This window comes from Paroedura picta, chromosome 11, assembly GCF_049243985.1.
Source record: "Paroedura picta isolate Pp20150507F chromosome 11, Ppicta_v3.0, whole genome shotgun sequence".
In the NCBI taxonomy this organism is placed as follows: domain Eukaryota; kingdom Metazoa; phylum Chordata; class Lepidosauria; order Squamata; family Gekkonidae; genus Paroedura; species Paroedura picta.
This window is the reverse complement of record NC_135379.1, coordinates 6,385,590-6,409,170: the sequence shown is the minus strand read 5'-3', so window position 1 is coordinate 6,409,170 and position 23,581 is coordinate 6,385,590. Positions and strand designations below refer to the sequence as shown.

The following is a 23,581-nucleotide window of genomic DNA, read 5'->3' as shown; positions in this document are numbered from 1 at the left end:
GGACTGCAGACTGGCGGCGCATTATTCCGCGCGTGTGCGGGAAGCGCCACTAAACCCGCCCCCTGCCGGGCCCATAAGCACGCGGACGCGGGCAAGCCCCGCCCGCCCCGGTCGGAGCGCGCGCAGCCTGTCACGGCGGGAAAGAGGCGCCGCGGGGCGGGGCTGCGGGCGTGACGCGGCTAGGGGGCGGGGCTTCTGGGGACGGAGCAGGCGGCTTCAGCGGCGCCTTTACTACCGGTTGTTTTGTTAGTGGGCGGGGCCTGGGCGAGTCCACTATGCAGAGCGATCGGGGGAGCGCGATGTTCCGCCACGCAGGCCGCCTGCTCCACCCCCCAGAGGAGACGGTGGAAGCGGAAGGTTTCGAGACCCCCGACCTCCCTGTGCCCCGACAATTAGCGGGCGTCTGCCAGAGCGCGGAGGGAGCTCCGCTTCATCCCTCCTCTCCCTCCGTCTCCCCCCTCCGCTGGGAGCGGCGTGGTGCGCCCCACAGCGCGCGCCCTGTTCCCGCGATTCGGCGGCGGCGGCTGCTGCTGGGAGGGGGCAGGGAGAGGGAGACCCCGGGGCCTTGGAGGGGAGGGGAGCCGAACCTCCTCCTCTTCCCCCCCCTCCGCTGGCTGAGTGGAAGCCTCCCTCGTAAACTCGGCGCAGCTGCGACAGCAGCAGCGAGCCGGGCGAGACCATGGCGGGCGAAGACGGGGGGGAGCTGAAGGTCCCCGAGGAGATGTTCAAGGAGGTCAAGTTCTACGCGGTGGGAGACATCGACCCCCAGGTAGCCCTCCTCCCCCCCCCCTCCACAGGACCTCGCCATGGCTCGTCCCACTCCCCCCCCCCTCCCCAGTTTCGAACGTTGACAGCGGCCGGCGCGCGTGACTCCGGGGGGAGGGGGAGAGAATTCTGGGCGCGTTCTAAACCGTTACGGGGGGGGGGGCTGCGAGGAGGTGCGGCCGTTAACGGCTTCGAACTCCCGGCGCGGCCCTCCCCCCCTTTCCCGTCTCGCGCTGCCCTGAGGCGCCGCAGGGCCCGGAGAGGCCTGGAGCCCCGTGAGGCGCAGAAGGAGGGGGTAGAAAAGCCGGGCCCGCCGCCCCCTTCCCCCCCCCTCGCTCGACACCCGGGCCCGCTTCGTGCGCGGCTTCGCCTTGGGCCCCTGAGGGAAAGGCCCCGAGCAGGCCTCGCCCCCTCCTCTGACAGGCCCTGCGCCTTCCAGGGGCTCCAGGCTTAGCCCTGAGGGGGCGGCCTCCAGGACTTCCGGGGCTCCCTTCGCCTCACGCCGTTCCCAGCCCCAGGCGGCTCCTGCGGGGCTCCCTCTTCTCTCGCTGCCCCCGACTTGGCTTCTCCAGCGGGGTCACTTTAATTGGGGCGTCATCGCGGGGCCAAGCTTCGCCTTTCTTCCTCCCCTCCCGTCCTCTTTCTGGCTCCGTCTCCCTCCTCTATAAAACCACAGTCTAAAACATTATTAGAAACTTATAAGAGGCAAGAGGCTCCCTTGCATCTGCTCAATTCCCTAATCTGCCAGTCTGCTTGCTGGTCTTCCAATCCAGCTCGGTGGAGGGGAACCCCGAGATGGAGAGAGGGAGGCTTGTGATGGGGGCTAGTTTGTTTTGGCTTCGACCAAAGGCCTGGTGGAACATTTTGCAGAATTTAGGTACTTCCATTGGGCCCGGGTCTTAACTGGGTGCTCATTCCACCAGGCTGGGGCCACAGCTGAAAAGGCCCTGGCTGAGGTGAGGCACACCTCCTTCTTGGTCTGCAGGTTATCAGGCTGCCAAGGGGCTTGTGCTGTGTTGGGTTTCCCCCATGTCAAAATTATGCATGCTATATGGGGAGTGGGGGGAAATGTCAAGGAGAAGGCTAGGCTTAAAAATGTTCTCCTTTGAGTTGAGTTTTTATATGTGCCAGAAGGGTTGAAGAAATAGTCAAATATACAAGTCCCTCATCTTTGCTTTGAGTGATGTAGGCCAAGAAAAGTCTGTCATTCTATGTCATTCTGTTGGTTGTATGAACTGGCCCTGATTTTGACCATGATTCACACAAAGGGAATATTTGTAACACATTTCCAACAAAAAGAATGTTTTTAACACAAGGCCCTTCCCCCCTGGGTTACTCGTGTGTAAATACAGGTGCATTCTGCAAATATAGATATATTCCTGTCTGTCTCTGAAAAAGTTCCTTCTCTTGTTCCTTACAAGTGTGAGAAGGGGAACTACCATATACTTTCGCTTTGTTTCCTCTGTGGCTTGGGTTGTTGTTCCCTGCTGGGGTGTGAGCTGTTTAGAATGCATCTCCTCAGTTCTGAACAATAAATAGCCCAATTTCTGTAGGAGTGAAGCAAATCTCATTGTTTTGTCTTTTCAGCAAGGTTTACATTTTAAACAGTAAATATATTTTATTGGGAACTGTTTTTCCAATTTTAGTTTAGTTTCAATAGTGGTTTAGTTTCAAACAACTGTTCCATATACCTCACCACCATTCTTGTTTTATAGATGATGATGAAGATGAAGAAGTAAGGCAAACAAATAGGGTTGGAGCCAGAGAAGAACATAATCATGGAAAGCCATTCCTCAGGGCTAGAGGACCCTCTTGAATGGCATGGACTGTGGCTCTGTGGGTTACAGCTGGAGGAAAGCACTGAGAACTCAGTGCAGGGACCCCTTTATATCTTAGCCATTGCATCTTGTCAGTAGCTATATAATTTCATAGTTGAGCATTTGTGTTGGGTGTAAACCATAAAGTTAGGACCCTGTATCATAAATACTAGGACTGTTTAATTTTCCTGAACCATGAGAACCTCCAAATGTGATTGTTTGATCTTATAGTCTGCATACACAGGTACAATACAGTTGTAATTCCTGTTAATTTATACCTTGCATTGCCTATTCTTGAGTTGTTGTGAAGATAAAATGGAGGAGAGGAGAAAGGTAGCGAAAAATATATAAACATTTTCATTATCTTACATTTAAGTTGTTGTTGTTGTTGTTATTATTGTTATTATTATTATTATATAATATTTCCCATCGCTATGAGCCATCTCATGGCGGGTTACACAACAGTAAAACCCCACAGAAAATACATAAAATATGTTTTCTGGGGAGAGAGGTGACTAATGAACAATGCAGTTTGTGTTTTAGCATAGTTTAACAGCAATGTTTATCTGAAATCGCAAGGAATGAAAAATTATTTGTTGTCTCTTTAGGTAATTCGACTTCTGAAAGATGGCAAGGCAAAGGAGGTTTCCTATAATGCTCTGGCATCGCACATCATTTCAGAAGATGGTGACAATCCAGAGGTTGGAGAATCACGTGAAGTATTTGATCTTCCTGTAGTAAAAGTAAGGATGTATCATACTATTGTTTGTTTGTTTGTTTCCTGCAGCAAACCGCTTTAGAGCAGGGGAGCTTAGGAGCTATTCACTCCAATATCTGTGGATTTACCCCATAAAAGTATAGTATATAGGGAGAGGGGGTGCTTACAGTAATAATTGGAAGAGGATTCAGCATGTTCCTCCACCTAGGGTCTAATGCTGTAGTGATTGACAGTCCAAATCAGAGGTTGCAAATGGATTGTTATATTTTTATGTATGGTTTTTATTTATTTTATTGCTGTACACCACCACAAGTCAGCCGGCTGAGAGTATGCAGTTATAATAAATATAATAATAAATAAATTAAAGGAAAATCAAGAAATCCTCTGTCTAAGATCCAAAGGACTGCAGGAAGTTTTTACTGTATTATTTGAATAGCTGTCACTTATACTGGACGGCACACCCTTTCAATAAGTGATGAAATTTTGAAAAGTAGCTTGTGATATAACATAGAGGATCTGCCTTTCAAAGGGAAAAGTTTTTGTGTGTGTGTTTCAAAAAATTCCACTGGGCATGCTAAAGCTCATTAGATCCTGGACTTTGTGCTGCAAGGTTCAGTTTACCAGAATAAAACTATCTTACTACACTGTGTAGAAGTCTACCTTAACTTAAATTTGCTTCGTATTTTCCAGTAAATAGAAACAAAGCTGTTGTTAAGGAACTAATGTTGTGTCTGAACATAACAAATGCATTGTAAAAAAATTATTTTCAGCCTTCCTGGGTGATTTTGTCAGTTCGATGTGGAGCTCTCCTGCCGTATCCTTTTTTCCTGGTTAAAATGTCCTAGAACAGCGTTATCTCTCTTCATAATAAGAAGCATTGCATTTGAGTGCTTGCCTGAGAGGGTCAGTCATAGCCTAGATAGGGGCTTTAGCATGCTTGGGGACTCTCCATGCAGAAAAATATTACTTTGTGAATCCTGTTGAGGATTGAGATTGCTGATTGCTCTCTAGGCATATAGGAATGAGGGCAGAAAAGTACCAGGTCAGGGGACAGGCATTATGTCAGTTCCCCGTGACAGTTGCCAATAGTGTAGAGTGGCAGTGGGGTTTTCACATTGCAGGTTTCTCTATAATTTCTCTAATTTGTGACATGCCAGTGTGCTAGGAAAAAAAATCTGTTGGATGTTTAAAGTTAATTTAATTGTGTTTATATTATCCTTGACGCTTCTCCTTGTCAGAGTGAATGGTTTCTCCCCAGAATCCTGCCAGATCTTTTTTGGAGTTGTTGCTTGTCCATCTCAGGTAAGAATGGATTTAGACTGCTAGAATGTGAGATAACTAGCTGACTGTATTAATTGGTTCTCAACATTTGGTATGAAAATAACTTTGTCTTTCTGGTAGGTTTCTTCTGAAGATCGAAGTATTCTGTGGGCCTTGGTTACTTTTTATGGCGGGGATTGCCAGCTGAGGCTCAATAAAAAATGCACTCATTTGATTGTACCTGAACCGAAAGGGGTAAGAGTTTTATTGCATGGGCTTGTTCTACTATTTTGTGTTGCTTGGCTTTGCTGAGATGCAATCAGCATGAGTTCTCTTGCCAACCTTTTAGAGGTTTAGGGTATTCAGGAAGGAAGGAAGGTACTGAGTATAAATGTCAGTGATACTGAGCCTTCCCAACTGCTAGCCTTGAATGTTTAAGTAGTCATTGTCCTATAATCCACTGGAATTTGTACAAATAAGAATAACATTTTTGGCAATACATTTATCCTTCCTGCAGCAGTTATCCCTAGCAATTAGCAGAGATACATATCTTGGTTTGAATGATAAATTTCTTATAGGAGTTCACTCTGGCACATGGTGATGTTCTTTAAATTTTTTAAGTGATTACTTTTGTAGTATTTAAAGGAAGTATTTCAAGTTTTGAAAGCATGGGTAACAACTGAAGTAACTGCTGAGAATTTCAAAACTGCTGCTTTTGCACGGATTAATTTCCTATAGTTATTTTAAACAATGAAAATAATTCATCCCCCTTTTAGGCATTAGCACATTAGAAAATGAAGAGCACAATTAGGATTTATTTCAACACTACAAATGTTTAAAATTAGTCTTCAGTTATCTAAATATTTTGTTATAACTACTATTGGAAGGTAAAACTATATAATATTTTCTTCTTCTCAGGAAAAATATGAATGTGCATGTAAACGGGAGAATATTAAAATCGTGACACCTGACTGGGTTTTAGATTCCATCTCTGATAAAGCCAAAAAAGATGAAGCATCCTACCATCCTCGGTTAATTATATACGAGGAAGAGGAGGAGGAGGAAGAGGAGGAGGAGGAAAATGAAGAACAGGATTCTCAAAATGATGCTAGTACAGATGAAAAATTATCAAGTCCAGCATCTTCTCGTGAAGGATCACCTTTGGGTGATCCACCTTTTTCACCTAAATCTATTGATGCTGATAAAACAAAAGGAGAACTGATGTTTGATGATTCTTCAGACTCCTCTCCTGAAAAGCACGAGAGAAATTTGAACTGGACACCTGCTGAAGTTCCACAGGCTGCTACTGCAAAGCACAGATTACCTCCGGGGAAGGATTCTGGCTTGATTAATTTGTGTGCCAATGTTCCACCTGTACCAGGCAGTATTTTGTCCTCAGAAATTAGAAGTAACATAATGGCGTCAGTGCAAAATACTCAAAGCTCTGGACGTCCCGAAAAGATGGCTACGTGGAGTACGGCAGTTCGGACATTAAGGAATATTACTAATAATGCTGATATTCAGCAAGTTAATAGGCCGTCAAATGTAGCACATGTAAGTGTTTTAAAGTATAAAATAATGAACCATTTATTGAGAGTGAACCTTTGCTTCAGTACTGTGAGCTATGAAATCACCTAATTAAAGAACTCTTAACTGTTAAATTGTATGAGTTCTAGTTAATTATACTTGCATACAAGTAAAACATTTTTGAAACAAGGCATATTGCTGCTGAGATGGGGGGGGGATTGAGGTGATGTGGGAATCTCAGAACAGGCATCATCTTAAAGTATCGCCTGATGGCGGAGTGAAGGGGAATGTCTCTTCAAAGATGGCACATGCCACCAGCAGTTGTTATAAGTATTGTGCAATATTTATTATTTTTAAATTTCTATGCTGCCCTTCTCTGAAGACTCAGGGCGGCAAGCAGCATTTAATGTAGAATATTTAAAGCAGGGGTAGTCAACCTGTGGTCCTCCAGATGTTCATGGACTACAATTCCCATGAGCTCCTGCCAGCATTTGCTGGCAGGGGCTCATGGGAATTGTAGTCCATGAATATCTGGAGGACCACAGGTTGATTGCCCCTGATCTAGAGGATATGCAAGTGTATTGTTTTCAGTTGCCCAGCCCACTAGGATCTCAATATATTTGGTGGCTAAAAAGCACAAAACTGTAGCAAGTTATTAAATATTGCAGTCTTGAAGTAATGTATTTGGGAGCAAGTTCTCTTAAACTCAAAGGCACTTGATGCAAATTTGTTTAGAAGATGGTTTATTGGAAATCAGTGGGGCATACTTCCAAGTATATTGTTTTAGGATCAGAACTCCTGGGATTAAGTTATGCTTGCCAGTGGGTTGTACCGGTGGAAGGCATGAGTGGTCTTCTACAGTTTTCATAAAGAATTTTTTTCTAATTAATGTATACTTACATGTCGCATGTCAGTTAATTGTAGTATATGATAGGGTTCTAAATCAGGTAGAAGCTGTCAATAAGAAACAGTCAGGTTTAACTTTTATGTAATAGCAAACCAAGCTATTATTTATTTAATTAATTAATTATTATATTTATATTCCACCCTCCCCTGAAGCATTTGGATGGGATACAGATACGTATAAGTTAAAATGTGCTTGATTGGGTATGTACCTTGCCGCTCTTCCTTCTGTGGAGTATAGCAAGTCCCAGTTAGAAACTAATTTTGGCGATATTTGGCATATGGATGCTTTAGTGTGGGATAACTTGGTTAACAATGGCTAATCTGTGTCTGAATGCAGCTTCCCCCCCCTATAGAAATGAGGAGGGACCTATATAGGATAGGACATTCCATTTTTCTCCCTTGTCACTGATGGGGTTCTTGTGCCATTTTGGTGTGTCCCCCCCATTGGATTTTTCTGCAAGATTAGGGGATTGCTTGTGTTGGTTGCTTGTCTGCTTTTGTTGCCTATCAGTGTGGGGCCTGTCCTTAGGAATTTAAAGATGGATAGATATGTAGTTAATTGAAACTGAGCTTGTCTGCCTTTTAGATTATGAAAATGCCCCTCTTTGGGTATTCTGCTTATACTGGTTTGCATTAAAAGACTGCATTTCTTTTACTGTAGTTTATTTTATTTATTTTTATTTTATTTATTCATATTTTTATACCACTCTCCCCATAGGCTCAGAGCGGTTTTACAAGCTCCTTTTTTTTCTGGAGTCTTCACACTTTCTGTGAAAGTTACCTAACGTTCAATTAGTTCTTTGCCACAACCGCAATTTTGAAAGAGCATTGATGAATAGTATACATGTCAGTTTCCGCAGAAAAGTACAGCAGACACCTGCTTTTCACTAAAATGCATCAATGGTCTTTTGCCTTCCTGTGCAGCTCTAATGATCTATACCCCTAAACTGTCTACCTTTGATTTGTGCTTTTAAATTTTCATAGAAATATGAAGATCACAAACATCACCTTTGTTTTCTAGATCTTACAATCACTTTCAGCACCTACAAAAACTTTAGAGCAGCAGGTAAACCACAGCCAACAGGGACATTCAAACGCAGTATTGCTTGGTCAAGTTAAAATGACGCCTGACGCACACTTACTGCAGCAGCATCAGCCACAGCAGCAACAGCAGCAGCACCATTCTCTCTTGCACCTCCAGCCTCAGCAGATCATGCAGTTGCAGCAGCAGCAGCAGCAGCAGCAGCAGCCACCCCCGCCACCCCAGCAGCAACCTCCCGTTGCTCAGCAGCCTTTTCCTCAGCCACCTCATCAGTTTGCTCAACAGCAGCAGCAAGTTCACCAGCACCAGTTTTCTCAGCAGCAGCTCCAGTTTCCTCCCCAGCAGTTGCATTCCCAACAGCAGATCCATCGCCCTCAGCAGCAGCAGCAGTTACAGTTTCAGCAACAGCATGCCTTGCAGCAGCAGCTGCATCAGTTACAGCAGCAACAGCTACAGCAGCAACATCTGCAACTACAGCAGCAAAACCTTCAGCAACAGCTGCAGCAGCATCAACAGCAGCAAATTCAGCAGCAACAGCTACAACAGCAACACTTACAGCGAATGCAACAACAGCAGCAGCAGCAGCAGCAAATTCAAAATCCACCATCGCAACACTTGAGTCAAACTTCTCAGGCGCTCCAGCACCAGGTTCCAGTTCAGCCACCACAACATCCCCAGCCACCGCAGCTGCAGCAACATCAATTGTTTGGGCATGATCCTTCTGTGGAAAGTTAGTAATCAACGCAATTTGTTCTTGTGCAAAGGTTATTACGGTAAAATTCAGAATGTGTAATTAAGGATTTTTGACTATAGTGTCTGGGTGGAGGCAGGCAAAACCCCCTCTGTCTCTTGCTTGGAAAATCTTATCAGGTCAGCTGACTTGACTGCAAAAAAAAAAAGTATCCTTGTACCTTCTGATACTGTCTGAGTCAGAATGTGTCTACAGTATTGTAAGCAGCAGCATCTTTGATATTATTGAGTTAGAAGAAGAAGAGCTGGTTCTTATATGCTGCTTTTCTCTACCCGAGGGAGTCTCAGAGTGGCTTACAGTCCCCTTCCTGTTCCTCTTCCCACAACAGACACCCTGTCAGGTGGGTGGGGCTGAGAGAGCCTTGATATTACTGCCTTGTGATAACAGCACTATCTGGGCTGTGACAAGCCCAAGGTCACCCAGCTGGCTGCATGTGGGGGAGCGGGGAATCAAACCCAGTTTGCCAGATTAATTGGTCTTAATAAAAAGTCTCTTATAAATCACATTACATCCCCCTATTGGGGAGGGTGCAGTCAATTGAATAAGAATAATCACCAGGAGACTTTGAAAATCTGTTGGGAGGGCATTCTGTTTAACTGCAAGTGCTGGACCACATGCAATATTTTGTTTCAGTTCTGCATTTGAAATTTCTACAATTAAAACTTCTTTTTAAAGACCTTTCATTGGTTTGGTATGTGGAATACATTCTTCAAAGTCTGCACTTCATTCAAATGCACTTGAATAAATTTGAGTAGTTTGTGTATCCATAGTCTATTTTCTATTAGACCCAGAGTGCTCTCACCAACTTGTACACAGAAACAAGAAGTTTTCAATATTGGTTTGTATGGAGCTTTCTCAGTGCTAGGAGGAGAATCCCCCTATACCAGCCTTGGGATGGTTTGCACACTTGGTTGTCCCAGTCTCTAGGAATGCTGTACTGGTGGAATATTCCAAGTAGAGGGACTAGTTTGTAGCAAGAAATAATCAGAAGCGGGGAAGGGCTCCCATTAGAAATAGTCTGTAGTTAGGGAAAATGTCATTTCCTAATTTCCGTAATTAGGAAATCTAAGTGTAAATGCATAGCTAGGTCTCTGTTATGCCATTAGCTATTGTCTAAGATGATACTGTAGAGTATTTCATACTAAGTTCATTTGTATAACTTTTCTAGTTCCAGAAGAATATTTCTTATTGGGTTGCGTATTTACAATTGCTGATTATCCCGAGCAGATGTCTGATAAACAGCTGTTGGCAACATGGAAAAGGGTAAATATCTGGCCTATTTTTTGTGGTTTGTTTCATTTGTTTGGGAGCTGTTCTGAATCAAAATATTGGATTAAAAATGTGCCTTTTGAAAAAAGCAGCGAATTGATCTTAATACTGTTGTTGTTGTTGTTGTTATTATTATTATTATTAGATTTATATCCCGCCACTCCCTTGCGGCTGTATAAACGAATGCAGTATAAAACAAAAATGTTAAAGCCCTAATGATCTGCCTCTTGAAAATTGTACAATGATATTCTGATACTCTTAACCCTCTTCCTTCTATACAGTTCCCCCTCTTTATGTCTTTAAATGTAAATTGTACTTTTCTTAATTACTGGCTACAGCAGGAATTTCCTGTACCTTAAAAATATTGTCCACATTTTATTGTTAATGGATCCTTTGATATTATGAAACGTTCTTGTGTGTGGCTTGTTTATGCTATAGATATAATTTGGATTCTTAAGGAAAGCTGCTATATTAGAAAATTTTAAAGAGTTTTTATTGGTTTCCTAGATAATCCAAACACATGGTGGAACAGTAGATCCCACGCTCACAAGCCGATGTACACATCTTCTCTGTGAAAGTCAACTGAGTAATATGTATGCTCAGGTAAGATAAGAGAGTACATAGTGACCTATTTTTTGACTTCCACCTCTTACCAGGGACAGCCTTTCTTTTTAACAAATGAGCCACAAGGGAGGGCAGTATATATATAAATATAAGAGAAAAATAATAATAAACCAATGGCAAAAGGTCTGCTTCCTTCTTAGATATATGCAGCTTGCTGTGGATTCACCTTTGTATTGCTATATTTCCCAGCTGCTGGGAGCCCGTATGATAATCACTACAGTCCCACAGCTTGATACACGCAATGACCAACCAGTTACTCTGGAGAGCCAACAAAAGGGCATAGAGGCCAAGATCTTGCCCTGATGTTGCCTGCTAGTACTAATATGCCTGAAGCTTACCACCTCTGAGTGTGAAGGTTCCTTTAGTCATTAAGGCTGTTTTAGTCATTAGCCACTGTTCTCCATCAATCTCTCCAATTGTCTTTTAAAGCTGTCTGTGCTTGTGGCCATCACTACATCCCCTGGCATGTCTTTACTTATTGCGTAAAGAAGTATTTTCTTTTGTGTTGTCTTGATGTTTCTGTGTTAGAGGATATCATATATCAAGGAACTGTGTCCATAGATAAACTCAGAGAAGGGTGGTATACAAATGTAATAAATTAAATAAACAATATGTCAAGCTGCAGTCTTAAAAAATATCATTTTATAACTGTAAAACAGATTGGATCTTTACACTTTCCAGAACACAAACTTGAATACAATAAATATTGTACTAGATGAACACGCTTATCTACATTTTAAAATATTATGGTACAGCAGTTCATTCTGTTATCTGAAAAAATTATTCCTAAGGGAAACTCCTATCTTTACAATAGCACTCAACTTTGCTAAAATGAACTGTCATCTTGTTCAGTTTTCATTAGCCTTGTGAAGCAAGTCATTTTCCATATGAGGGCTGTAGCTGAAAGAAACCTGCCCAAGCTTAGACAGTAAACACATATAAGAAGAGCGACTTGTAATCCCAAGGTTTACGTGAAGCTCAGGTTCCACCCCATGCTGGTTTTAAAGTAATTGAATATTTTGTAAACCAAAAGTACCTTTTGACAATCTTTCTTTAAAGCATTAATTTTTGTACACTGCTGTTAAAATGTAGTAAATTACAATCTATAGTGATAGTGTTTTGCTGCTGATATGTAGGCTTTGAGAGAGAGGAAGAGATGTGTCACTGCACATTGGCTGAATTCTGTGCTGAAGAAAAAGAAAATGATACCTCCCCATCGAGCTCTTCATTTCCCAGTCGCATTTCCACCAGGAGGGAAGCCATGTTCTCAGCATGTAAGGAAGTATTTTGTATTTGTGTTTCTGTGATATTTTGTCTGGAAAATGCATAGATCTGTAGCACTCACATTTTTTTCTGGTTATTGAAATAAATACAATTATATGAATAAACTAGGGATTCTTTTCATGCTGGTTCTATGCACCATATTTAAAAATAAGTCCTGAAAATCATTAAGGCTTATTTCCATTGTCTGTAACTTTTGTCCCCCCGCCACTCCCTAAAAAGCCTTAAATACATCATATATCAAGATGAGATATTTCCTCTAGTAGCAAATCAATTAATAACTGTGGAAAAAAAGGTGAGCATTCTCCAGGACCACATTTAGAGAGCCATTTTTATTTCAACTCTTGTGTTATTTAAAACTATTTCATTCTTCTCCTTTACCAGATAATCTCAGTGACAGGTTTTGTCGATAGTGACAGAGATGATCTCAAGCTGATGGCCTACATAGCAGGGGCAAAATACACTGGCTATCTTTGTCGCAGCAACACTGTTCTCATCTGCAAGGAGTAAGTAATGTATCCCAGTGGCATTCAATAGTGTGTTGTAATTATCTGAAATTTCTGAAATTATCATTCTGGTAGTATCAGTGCGCGTCTTGTCCTGCATATTTCGGCACATCATTTTAAAAACTAAGGCAGATTATTTTTCTTTGGGATTTCCAAGCGTAGTAGATGGCTTACTTCTGTTTACCATTAAACCATATCCTAGTCTAGCAGTGCATCCAAAGAGAGTTACTCCAAATTAAGGCCATTTATTTTAATGGGCTTGGACTGGAGTAATTGTATAGGATTGCATTGTAAATTTGCGTTATATTTGATGAAAAAAAAAGATGCCAGCCTCTAAATCATTTCCAATTTTTTAATCTTCAAAATAACAAAAATTGTGTCCAATAGCACCTTTAAGACCAACAAGATTTATTCAAGGTGTGAGCTTTCCGGTGCATGTACTCTTCCTCAGACTAAAGCCCGTCTTCAAAATAGTATACTTTTCCTGCTTTTTGAACTATTCTTGAAGCCAGTTATGCCTTTATGACTGGGTGAAACCTCAAGGTATAAATATTATAACAGCTTGGAAAAGTAGTATAAAATCCAGAAGGGTCTGGATATTTTTGTGTGAACATACTATTTACATGTTGCTTTCGCTTCTGTGAAGGCCTTCAGGCTTGAAGTATGAGAAAGCCAAAGAGTGGAGAATACCATGTGTGAACGCACAATGGCTTTGCGATATCTTACTTGGAAATTTTGAAGCACTACGGCAAATGCAGCACAATCGATACACAGTGTTCAGCCTCCAAGAGCCACTTGCTCCTAATCAGCATCTAGTTCTCAACCTTCTTGGTGAGTAGTCCTGCCAGACATGCACACCTAACAATAACTCCTTGAAAACATCCTGTTGCTCAGTCTTGTTGGACTTAGCAGATGTTTGGGTGTGACTGAATGGCTGCTGCCGGTACTCCAGAATCAGTGGCGAAGTAGAACCTAGAACAAATTTGTGCAATGCATCATCTTTCCTTGTGGGGGCTGCAGGGGTTTCTTGTAGTTGCCAGGCAGACTTGTTAGGTTGTACATGTTACTGAATAGTCTGAGGAGACTGGCTGAAATAAGGTATTGATACAAAAAAACCACCTTCTTATAAAATTCTTAATTGCAGTTTTGTTTTATGGCTTCCAGATGCTTGGAGAGTGCCACTGAAGGTATCATCAGATCTTCTCATGGTATGTTGGGTTATTTATCCTCCCCTTTTCAGTGGCAAATAGATAAATTGTTTGAAGAAGAACAAACTGTCAAAGTTGTGGAGCAGGTGCATCAATGAGATCTTAGATCTTAAATATTCTAGTTGGCAAACTGCTTATGAAATGTGCTTGCAGAGGGTCTGCCAACTTAGCTGTAAGACTTGACTGAAACATTGAGCTTCTCTCATATACTCTTGAACATGCCCTGAGCAGGTCTTGTGATGTTCTTTTATAAAATCTTTATATAATTCATAACAAAAGGAACAGTACACAAATTTTGCTTGTAAATTGTTCTCTCCTCCCCCCCCCTTATTTCCAGGGTATGAGGTTGCCTCTTAAACCAAAGCAGAATGAATCAGTAATTCAGCCTTCAACCAAGCGGCCAAGGTGAGAGAAAGAAATGAGAAAGACACTACTATCCAGTTTCAAGTTTGCAAATAGTATATTGGTACCAGAATTTATAAGGGCAGTTTTTAATTTAATAGACATTAACCTTGAGTAATTTCTGCATATGAGAGAGAGTAGATGGTCTGGAGATAAGTGTCCTGGAGTACTGGGCGTGAATGTTCAAACTCAAAAGCTTTAAAGTTCAACAGAAATAATAAGGAACATGTGAAGAGCACATACAGGGATAGAGCAGATCTTGAAGCATCACTTATAATTAAAAAAAAAGATTTCCCTTACAGTGACTAGCTTTGAAAAGTACTGCTACCCATGATTAGTTGAGCCCAAAGGGTATGCTAACTGAACCAAAAGATGGTTATTTGCAGTACTAAATGGGCCGATTTTAGACTTTTTCAGACTTGCAATTTGTCAGATTGAGTTTTGCATTGAAAATTCTGTGCTCAATATAAAAATATTTTATATTTGTAGAATTGAAGACTTGCCAACTCCTACTAAAAAACTGACACCAGAATTGACTCCAGTGGTGCTCTTCACAGGATTTGAACCGACACAGGTTCATCAGTACATCAAGGTACAGTTCTTCTTTTACTTAAATACAAGAAAAGACTCTAATAACTTCTTCTGTTTATAAAACTGTCTCTTAGTGGTTCTGATAAGGTCAGGAGATTGCACAATTAGCAAAATGCCAGTATCCTAAGACTTTGGAAAGTAGTTCTGTGTAACGATACGCAAGCGGGACAAGTCGAGTGACTTGGATATGCCTAGACTAGTTTGTTGGATCCTGGATACTCTACTTGCCAGGCATTTAAAGAAGATAATTAATGGTTAATTTCCTTTTTATATTAACGAAAATGATGATTTTTATTTTAGCGGCACATTGTTCAGTCTTTTTCCATTAAGACACAGATACTGCAGTTTACGAAACAATGGGAAAAGAGTCTGACTATGCATTTGTAGGAATTATGAACTGGTCTTAAATTAAGAAAAATGAGGACTTTGTAGGTATGCCATAATTGAGGCATGCTAGTATGGTAGGATAGATCAGTGGTCCCCAATCCCCGGTCCGGGGACCGGTCCCGGTCCGTAGATCTGTTGGTACCGGGCCGCGGCTCCTCCTTGTCCACCTCCCCGGCTGCTGTCTCGGGGGCTGCCCTGCCACTCTGCCACCGGCTCACCTTTGGTGCTCTCCAGCGGCCGCTGTGGCTGGGGCTCCCCCTCGGCGTGGCACTGCGCAGCTGCTGCTGGCAGCGCCCCACAGTGGGCAGCGGGAAGTCAGGGGCGCCAGCGGGAAAACAAGTGGAGCAGGTGCTCAGGCCGCGATGTCCCTCGGCAAAAGATTACCCCCCCCCCCCCGGGCCTCAGTAAAATTGTCAAGTGTTTACCGGTCCCCGGTGATAAAAAGGTTGGGGACCACTGGGATAGATCACATACACGCTTGGACCATCTCAAAAAGAACCTTCCTATCACCTTAAATTGCCTCAGATGCAGTGAGTTTCTGTAGAATTGGTTCATGCTGCCATACATTAGGTTTCTGGCAATCAATGTATGAGAGGTTCTAATCTATTCTCTTGGTAATTTTCAGAAACTCTACATTCTTGGGGGTGAAGTAGCAGAATCTGCCCAGAAGTGCACACATTTAATAGCCAGTAAAGTGACCCGAACTGTAAAATTCCTAACTGCAATTTCTGTTGTAAAGCATATAGTAACTCCAGAATGGTTAGAAGAATGCTTCAAGGGCCAGAAGTTTATAGGTAAGTAAAGATTGGTTAATGCAGGAGATATAAAGAGAAAATGTTAAAATATATGCATTGATAGTGACTGGAGCAGGGTTTCCCAACTGACTACCACATAGTACTGTGAAGGCCCCTCAGTGGTACTACAGCATGGGGAGTTTCAAAATACAGGCTGGAAAGCGCCCTCCCACCCTGTGAAAGAAAAAGGTTTTTTAATACAAAAAAAATTTCCACCCTTATTTGGGCAGCCTGGCTCACCCCCTGCCAAAGTGACAAGTGATAGGCCAGGAGGGGGTGGGAAGGAGAGGGTCCAAGTCATTTAACCCTTTTTTTGCTTGAGACTCCTCTCACTTCCGAATGGGGGTGGGGCATGGAAGGGAGGCATGGTCAGCTGACATCACTTCCAGGTATTTCAGAGGCGGAAAAATATTTCAGTAGTACTTCTGTGGTCAAAAGGTTGAAAAAAAACTGGTCTGGAGTGATTGTTGATGGGTCCCTTTTTTTCTGATGGATATATAATTATTTTCCCACTAATATATAATACTTGCATCCTTAGATGTATAAATATTACTTTGTTTCCTATTTTAGAAGAACAAAGCTACATGCTCAGAGATGCAGAAGCTGAAGTTCTGTTTTGTTTCAGTTTAGAGGAGTCTCTGAAGAGAGCTCAAGTAGCACCTCTCTTTAAGGTACCTGTTTTTTTTTTTTTTTGGTTCTAAATGATGCTATGGCCAAATGATTAAATACTGTACTCTCATGATGATTTTTTTAGCATCCCCCCCAATAAGTGTAAATATACCTAGCTATAAAAACATACCCCAGGTTACTGATTTATTTCAGATCTTCCAAATGTTAGTCTACACCAGCCAGAGTTTAGAATCCAAAGCATGCTTGACATTCAAACCATAGTTTGAACATATAATAGGCAAACTGTGGTTTAGAAGAATTTCTTTCCCTATCAGTTTCCCTATTCTTAAGCTTGTTATGATCTCTTATTAGATTGCAGCTTCTGAAGGCAGAGCAATGGCTGTAACTGCCCCAAAGCATAGTTAGTATCAATCATGGTTTGCAGATCTGTTTAAGACCGTAATTTCTGATTAGTGTCTTTGGTAAGTATTAGACTGGTATTGAAAAACAATTATATTAAAGGGTAAATTGATTCTTCTGGCGTAAAAAAGTAAACTTTAGAGTAGACCTACACAGTAGATTTCAGAAAACTCACACATTTTGCGAGTTAATATGGCAGTTGTAATGCTTTACTCTCTGGTGGTTTGACTTTCATTGAGTCTTGGCAACAATGCCAGCCTATCGTTTCAGGTTTATGAGGAATAATAATGTGTGTTTGTTATATTAGGTCACAGGAAAAGTGCTTTGGGCCCATATAGAACCTTTTCTGTGCTTACCAGGTGTAGAATTGAATTTTCAGCTTGAAAAGCTCAGTTACATTTGCAGGAGCAAACTTTAAAACAGACATAAATTACAAACAGGGAATGTGTGCAAATAGATTGGGACGGCATCCTTTGTTGTAGTTATCCCTGTATCTTTTTTCTTGGTACCTTGGAGCTTAACTGTTGCATAGATGCATGTTCATTGCCTCGGCTTAAGGGGGGAAGGAGAAGGTAACTAACAAAGAGTCGTGGAACATATCAAGGCCTTATACTGTGTATGAAAAAAGGGATTGAATGCTTTGAGATCCTGTGAAGTTGTGAAAAGGCCAATCTATTCATGGTATAGTTTGTGCCAACTTACTGTTGTCTCAAAGGAAAACTTTCCTGACAACAGAAAAGAGACAGAATGATGGTGGGAAGGGATAACCTAGGAGTAATGAACAGACTGGGCTAGATATTTGTGGTGGTTTCAGTAATATATATATATTTTTTTAATGGACTGGTTAAAAAAAAAAAAGGACTGATGTGGGCAAACATATGATCAGTGTTGCAAACACAGACAGAATATAAATATTTTAAATTATAAATACACTTCAATTTTTAGGGGAAGTACTTTTATATTACACCTGGAATCTGCCCTAGTCTTTCCACCATGAAAGCTATCGTGGAGTGTGCAGGGGGAAAGGTGTTGTCCAAGCAGCCTTCTTTCCGGAAGCTTATGGAACACAAGCAAAACAAAGTGAGTGGGTCTTGATAGTTTTCTCTAGAGCTTCAGGTTAGAAAATTTGGCTACTCCCAAAAAAACTAAATCAGTTTTATATTTTTCGTATAGAGCTTGTCGGAGATTATCCTGATCTCTTGTGAAAATGATCTTCACTTATGTCGAGAATATTTTGCAAGAGGCATAGGTATGTGCACAGTGCTTGTAACACATTGCTCTAGCAGTGTAACTGAATGCTTACAAGGCAAGGCTAGATTAAGGGGAAAACATACATGTTTTTTAGTATAGTGGTTTGGGCATAGTGGGAATGTATAATTGGAGGATTAAGAGCTTCTAAAAAGATTATGCAAACTGTTTTTTGACTCATTTGTTCTTTCGTGCCCTCATGGAAAGTTAGGTGCCATCCTGTGGTAAATTTCCTGTATGGGAGTAGTTTAGCCCAGCCCTCAGTAATTGACAAATTTGAAGTGTTCTGTTTTAGGCAATGCTAGATATTTGGCTGGTTAGACTCGATCTGTTATTGGATTACTTTAATGTTGCATTAACAGAAGCATATCCAGAAAAAGCTTGAGGAAATACCTTACACGTAAAAATAAAACATGTGACGTAATTGTTATACTTTCCTAAAAACTTTTAAGTACCAATAACTGCAGTAGTTCACTCATAAGTTATGAATCATGTAAGTAACATCCAGTACAATTCCTCTTCCTTCCTATTGTGGTAGACTTAGAAGGAGAGAATAGAAACTGCAGTAGCAGTTGCTTTTTCTGGTAGACACTGTTGTAAGATGTGAAAAACGGCATGCATGTCTCCCTACTTTATCATGGAGCCCAATCATGAAACAACAGTCTCACTGTTCGAAATAAATTAGAATCCTAGTACGGCAGTGTATATTTATCACTTAATGCTTAAGCCATTAAAGGGCAGCACATCCCAAATTATACCTGGCAAAAGTCCAGTTTATAAGCAGCCACTTTCATGCTTCGTCCAGCTCACCAGCTGCAGTTCTTCATTGATCTGACACAGCTTGTTCTGGTCTGTAATTGGGACCCAGCTGGCAAGGATCCTCCGTGTGTAGGCTTACATCATCGTGTTGCACCCTCATTGATGGAAAGTTCCTTCTCTCTCAGAGAGAGGCACATAGACACACTCCTTCTCTCTGCCACCACTGAACAGTGGCCACGTCAGTTCACCCTGTCACTTGCGTAAGTTTAAGTACTGAATATAAACCTCAGGTTCCAGACGCTTTGTTAGTTGATACAGGAAATTCCATGTGGGGTTCTCCAAGCAAATCTTTTGTTGTGATGTGTTCGGTTACATTCATTTTGTATTCCTTTTTGCAGACGTCCACAATGCGGAGTTTATTCTGACTGGTGTTCTTACTCAAAGTCTGGATTATGAATCATATCCTTTCATGTGCTAGTTAAAAGTTTAATGTGAGCTCTGTGAACTTTCCAAACTTCATCAAATTGGTTTTCTCAACAATTGTCCACATTCACAGAGTGGACTGGCCTCATGAACTTAACATTTTAATTGTATTTATCACTAAGCATCTCTATGCCACATTTCCACTGGGATAAGGTATCCAAGGCAGCAAATTTATTAAAACATTGAAACAGCATTTTCTTGAGAACGTGGATACATTCAGGAAACTGAAGTATGCATGAAAAATACCTTACTGGTATTTTTCAGGTATATTTTCACTTCTGGTAGACCTGAATGCACACCCCTAATACAGACAAACACATGTACTACAATTAGGAAATAGGGGCAATAAGGCTACTGAGCGTATGCCAAACAAAACAAAGTCTTCACTCGTTGTCAGAAGACAATGGTAGACGGAGACAGACAAAACTCCCTGAGGAAGCTCTAAATTTTCAGTACCACAACTGAGGTGGCCCTTTCTTGGGTTGCCCCCACCTAGAGTGCATTTCAGTAATAAAATCCAGATGGCCCCTCAATGACAAGCTCCTTCCTGCCCAGGATAGGTCACAACTGCCTCATGAACCATGGCAGGTGAGAGGTACCCCTGGCTGCCACTACAACCTAACAGAGTAACAGAAGCATTGTGTTCAGTAGTTCCCCCATGCTAAAAACCTTTAGGGGGGTGTGCCACCACATCCAGAATGAGATACCCCGATTCTTATGTCAATCTCATCCCCTCATCATCTTTGTTTTGTTGGGCCTCATGCCTCACAAACTGCCCCCATACACCTGTTCACGGTTTCTAGAGCCTCTAGGATCTACTGGAAATGCAACGTACAGGAGAGTGTCACCTGTGTATTGGTAGCCATTGAAGCCCAAAGCTTTCTCAGTGCTGTTATGGAGCTGTATTATAGTTCTGGAAAACATCCCTTGTTGTCTCTGCTTGTGTAGCGCTCTCGTGGTTCCCTTATGCTTACGCAATACAGGTGCCATTTCTCATATGTATTTGTGAAAAATATATTTACTGGTTTCTTAGTGTACCTGTTGTGATTTGAGATTCCCCTGAAGTTTAGGGGTGAGTGCTTAGATCTTTTGCTGTGAAGAATGGTCCTGCCTTTTAACCTTCTTCTTTTTAATGAGCTACTAAGCTACAGCAAGTTATGGATAATTCCGTGAATCTAAATGTTTGTATTGGACTATTTCATTAAAAATGAGCAAGGATGATGCTTCATCATTAAAGGAATTATTTTAACAATTTGTCCTCCATTTTCAAGGTCTTTTTCCTTAGCCAATCATACATATAAGTTCACCTGACTGGAAGCCTTACAGCTTCAAACTTCTCGAAGTCTTGTTGGAGGTTTTCCAGCCTGTGGGTCAATTAAGCAGTCTTTTCTGATTTTGTTTTGTTTTGTTTTTGTTTTCCACTTGCTTTGCTGATGGGTGACTGGCAGTTCAAGGAAGGAAAGCAAACGTTAACTGCATCTGTTTAGGATGTGCAACACTTTATTAACAAAACATAATTAACTATGTTTTTTGTACTATACTACAAGCTAGAAAGAAAGAGGTTACTTTTTATATTACGGATTAGTTTTTTTCTGACTCTTGAGGAAGAATTTTTATCAAATGGTGGTTCTTAATCAAAATCAAATTTGGAATGTAAAGAGAAAAAGGGCTTGTGGTGTTTTTAAATTAATGGAAGTAAATATTTTGTACTTTATTTTATTATGCTCCATTTCTTTTATATTGATAGTATCCTCGTTTTTAATACGAATGTCTGCTTTCTTTTAAAATTTAGTATTTTTTTTAATATGGTGCAATTGTGGCACTCTTTGGTAAGGGTAAATTACTCTGATAATTCTTCCAAATATTGTAAGATACGCTTCTGTTTTTCCAGTTGTGTTTTAATATTAAAAATTTTATGCAGAATTTATTGGTAACGTGTGTTTCTACTGAAGCTAGCTTGAATTCACTACTCTGTTCTGATAAGTTTTGTTGCTATTCTACTGAAATAAATATGCAAAAAGGAATTCAAATGTATTCATTTCATTCAAAGTGATTGCTCATATATAGTTAACCTGTTTAATTGTAACTCGAATATATATGCTTAAAAATTAATTCCAAAGTAAAGTATACTGTTTCTACAAGGTTGAGCATTGTGGATCCCAAATGGCTGTTTTGCCTGTAGCAAATTATGCATATTTACCTATGTAACTTGATGGGATTTTCTTCAGAGTAGACCCATTTAAGATAGCCCTTATAAGTATGCTTTAGCTTAGTGTTCATTTGTGTACAGCCAATTTAAGACAAAGTTCATCAGATTCCTTTCACTCATTATTTTAAAATTAGAACACTTCTCCCTGTAATGTGGGCTGATCTTGATAATTTAGTGTTGGCCACAGCTTGGGAAATTTGGTGCGTTTTTTTAATAGGCTAAAATACTTTTCATTTGTCTCCCTCATCAGCATGCCAAGGTGTGTGTTCAGGGGCTTTTTTCCTGCCAATGAAGAGCCAAATAATGGCAAATGATTCATGTGAAGAAGCTTCAGGTATAAGAGTCGTCTGGTGTAATGTTTAAACATGACCGGAATGATGTGATGCACTTTTGAAAATGTTAAACTCACTGTTGCGGATAAAGCAAACCAGTCTTTCCTTCTGTTGAAACTGTACCCTTTAAAGAATATTTAAAGATTTCTTAAATGCTGGCTTATGTACCGAAAAAGAAAACTTTGGCCGCTGAACCTTTAAGCTCCTCTATAATTCGTGAAGATATTTTTTGTATTTGTACTGGAAGATTGCACAATTGACAGAAGTACAGCAGGTCCACCATTGTGTAGATTTATGTAAATTATATGGGAAAGATATGCACATACTTGTACTCTTTAAATACATGATATTTCCCCTTGAGTCTCAGTGATAAATAGCCTCTCGCTCCTCAGTTGAACTCTCATATCTTATCTCACCCTGCTTGTAGGGACACCTTCCACTTTTGGTTGTGTACTTGTCGCATTTAGTGTACTTTTGTATGATCATTCTTATAAAGAATTTTGAGCACAATTTCTAACCAGGTCTTAATTCATGGTATAGGACAGAGGATTTAACAATGGGCCCAAAGTTGAAATCATTGGCAGATGGAATACATGTGATAGTACATCAGGAACCAGGCAGGGAAGACAGTGGGCAGATGGGAAATGTACAGTGTGTGTCTGAGCTCTCTTCCACTTTCTCCATAGGGTAAATAGCTATTAATGAATATGAGAGAAGGGGGTGTGGGGGGAGCTGTTGGGAATACTATTTGGGCAGTGGTAAACATGCCCTTAGGCCCGATGTGGAGGGGTCAGAAAGTTGATTCCCTGTAATATTTAGTCCCAGTACCCATGTATTGGAATTGCTGCTGCTTTAATGTTATACTGGTTAATACTTGGTGATATGGTTAGATCCAAGATCATCGCTGCTTGTTCCCAGAGAAGCGCAGCACTAAATCTGACGTCACTTTATTATAAGCTCACATTTGCCTGTTTTCTTTTTACTCTTGTGGCTTGATGTAAGCTTGCCTGCCTACCTTTCCTGTTCCAATGATCTGTGGTAAGTCTACAGGTGTTGCTTGCATTGGTAATCAGTGCAGCAATCGCAGAATGGATGTGATGTTTATGCTCTATCTATCTCCAAGTAGTATTTGAACGGCAGTGTTCCGTACTGACTGGAGTTTCTGAGCTGCCTTTAAGGGGTAGACCCATGTGGAGTACATTACAGGGCACAGTAGTCTAGCCTTAAGGTTATAGTGTCATGGATTCATGTGACCAGATCTGCCAACTCAAGGTATGAAGCCATTTGTAGATAGAAGCAATGTGTGGTTTTGTTTTGTTTTTGAAGCTGCTGCAGTAGTAATGCTGGTTTCAGTATTATTGTGTAGGCTTCACCAGGGGGAATTTATAAAAAACACAATTTTATATGTAATACACATAATGAAAAGATTCCCCCCCTCCCCCAAAAAATAAAGGATATACCTCTGCATGCACAGAGCCTGACACCTAGGCTTCAGTGTCTTGTCCTCATATTGATATATTTTATTTGGGAGCCTTTATTCCACCCCTCACGACTGGATTTACCATTAGGCTCACTAGGCTGTAGCCGGGGTCCTCCGGCCGCAGGTGTATAGTATTTTTGACACAGTCATAGGCCTTTTTTACACATGCTGTCATAAGGCATTGCTCTACTCT

At 41.2% G+C, this 23,581-nt stretch overlaps 1 protein-coding gene across 3 annotated transcripts; it reads left to right on the top strand.

Annotated features, from left to right (window-relative positions):
• The first annotated feature begins 476 nt into the window (after nucleotides 1–476).
• PAXIP1 (PAX interacting protein 1) lies at nucleotides 477–23,395 on the top strand. Of its 3 annotated transcripts, XR_013225301.1 has the most exons (22): nucleotides 484–769; nucleotides 3,191–3,325; nucleotides 4,071–4,114; nucleotides 4,539–4,602; nucleotides 4,702–4,815; nucleotides 5,479–6,114; nucleotides 8,015–8,765; nucleotides 9,955–10,049; nucleotides 10,563–10,658; nucleotides 11,816–11,953; nucleotides 12,345–12,466; nucleotides 13,113–13,297; nucleotides 13,631–13,674; nucleotides 14,012–14,079; nucleotides 14,566–14,668; nucleotides 15,680–15,848; nucleotides 16,419–16,519; nucleotides 17,823–17,957; nucleotides 18,051–18,126; nucleotides 19,283–19,347; nucleotides 20,667–20,733; nucleotides 21,827–23,395. XR_013225301.1 is itself a non-coding variant. In XM_077302913.1 (21 exons), exons 1-21 carry the CDS (start codon nucleotides 680–682, stop codon nucleotides 20,676–20,678), a joined length of 3,243 nt encoding a protein of 1,080 aa, XP_077159028.1. In that variant the 5' UTR covers nucleotides 484–679; the 3' UTR covers nucleotides 20,679–21,391. The 3 variants fall into 3 exon arrangements, 2 of the variants coding, with proteins under 2 accessions (XP_077159026.1, XP_077159028.1); XM_077302913.1 differs by lacking the exon at nucleotides 21,827–23,395 and having other exon boundaries at nucleotides 20,667–21,391; XM_077302911.1 differs by lacking the exons at nucleotides 20,667–20,733; nucleotides 21,827–23,395 and having other exon boundaries at nucleotides 477–769; nucleotides 19,283–20,641.
• The last annotated feature ends 186 nt before the right edge of the window (nucleotides 23,396–23,581 follow it).

What these genes read in the sequence shown, in the direction of transcription:
- PAXIP1 (XM_077302911.1), top strand. Translation starts at nt 680, where the DNA reads ATGGCGGGCGAAGACGGGGGGGAGCTGAAGGTCCCCGAGGAGATGTTC. An exon ending in TTGATCTTCCTGTAGTAAAA is followed by an intron (nt 3,326 to 4,070) that starts GTAAGGATGTAT and finishes AATTATTTTCAG; the next exon opens with CCTTCCTGGGTGATTTTGTC. An exon ending in TCTAGTTCTCAACCTTCTTG is followed by an intron (nt 13,298 to 13,630) that starts GTGAGTAGTCCT and finishes TATGGCTTCCAG; the next exon opens with ATGCTTGGAGAGTGCCACTG.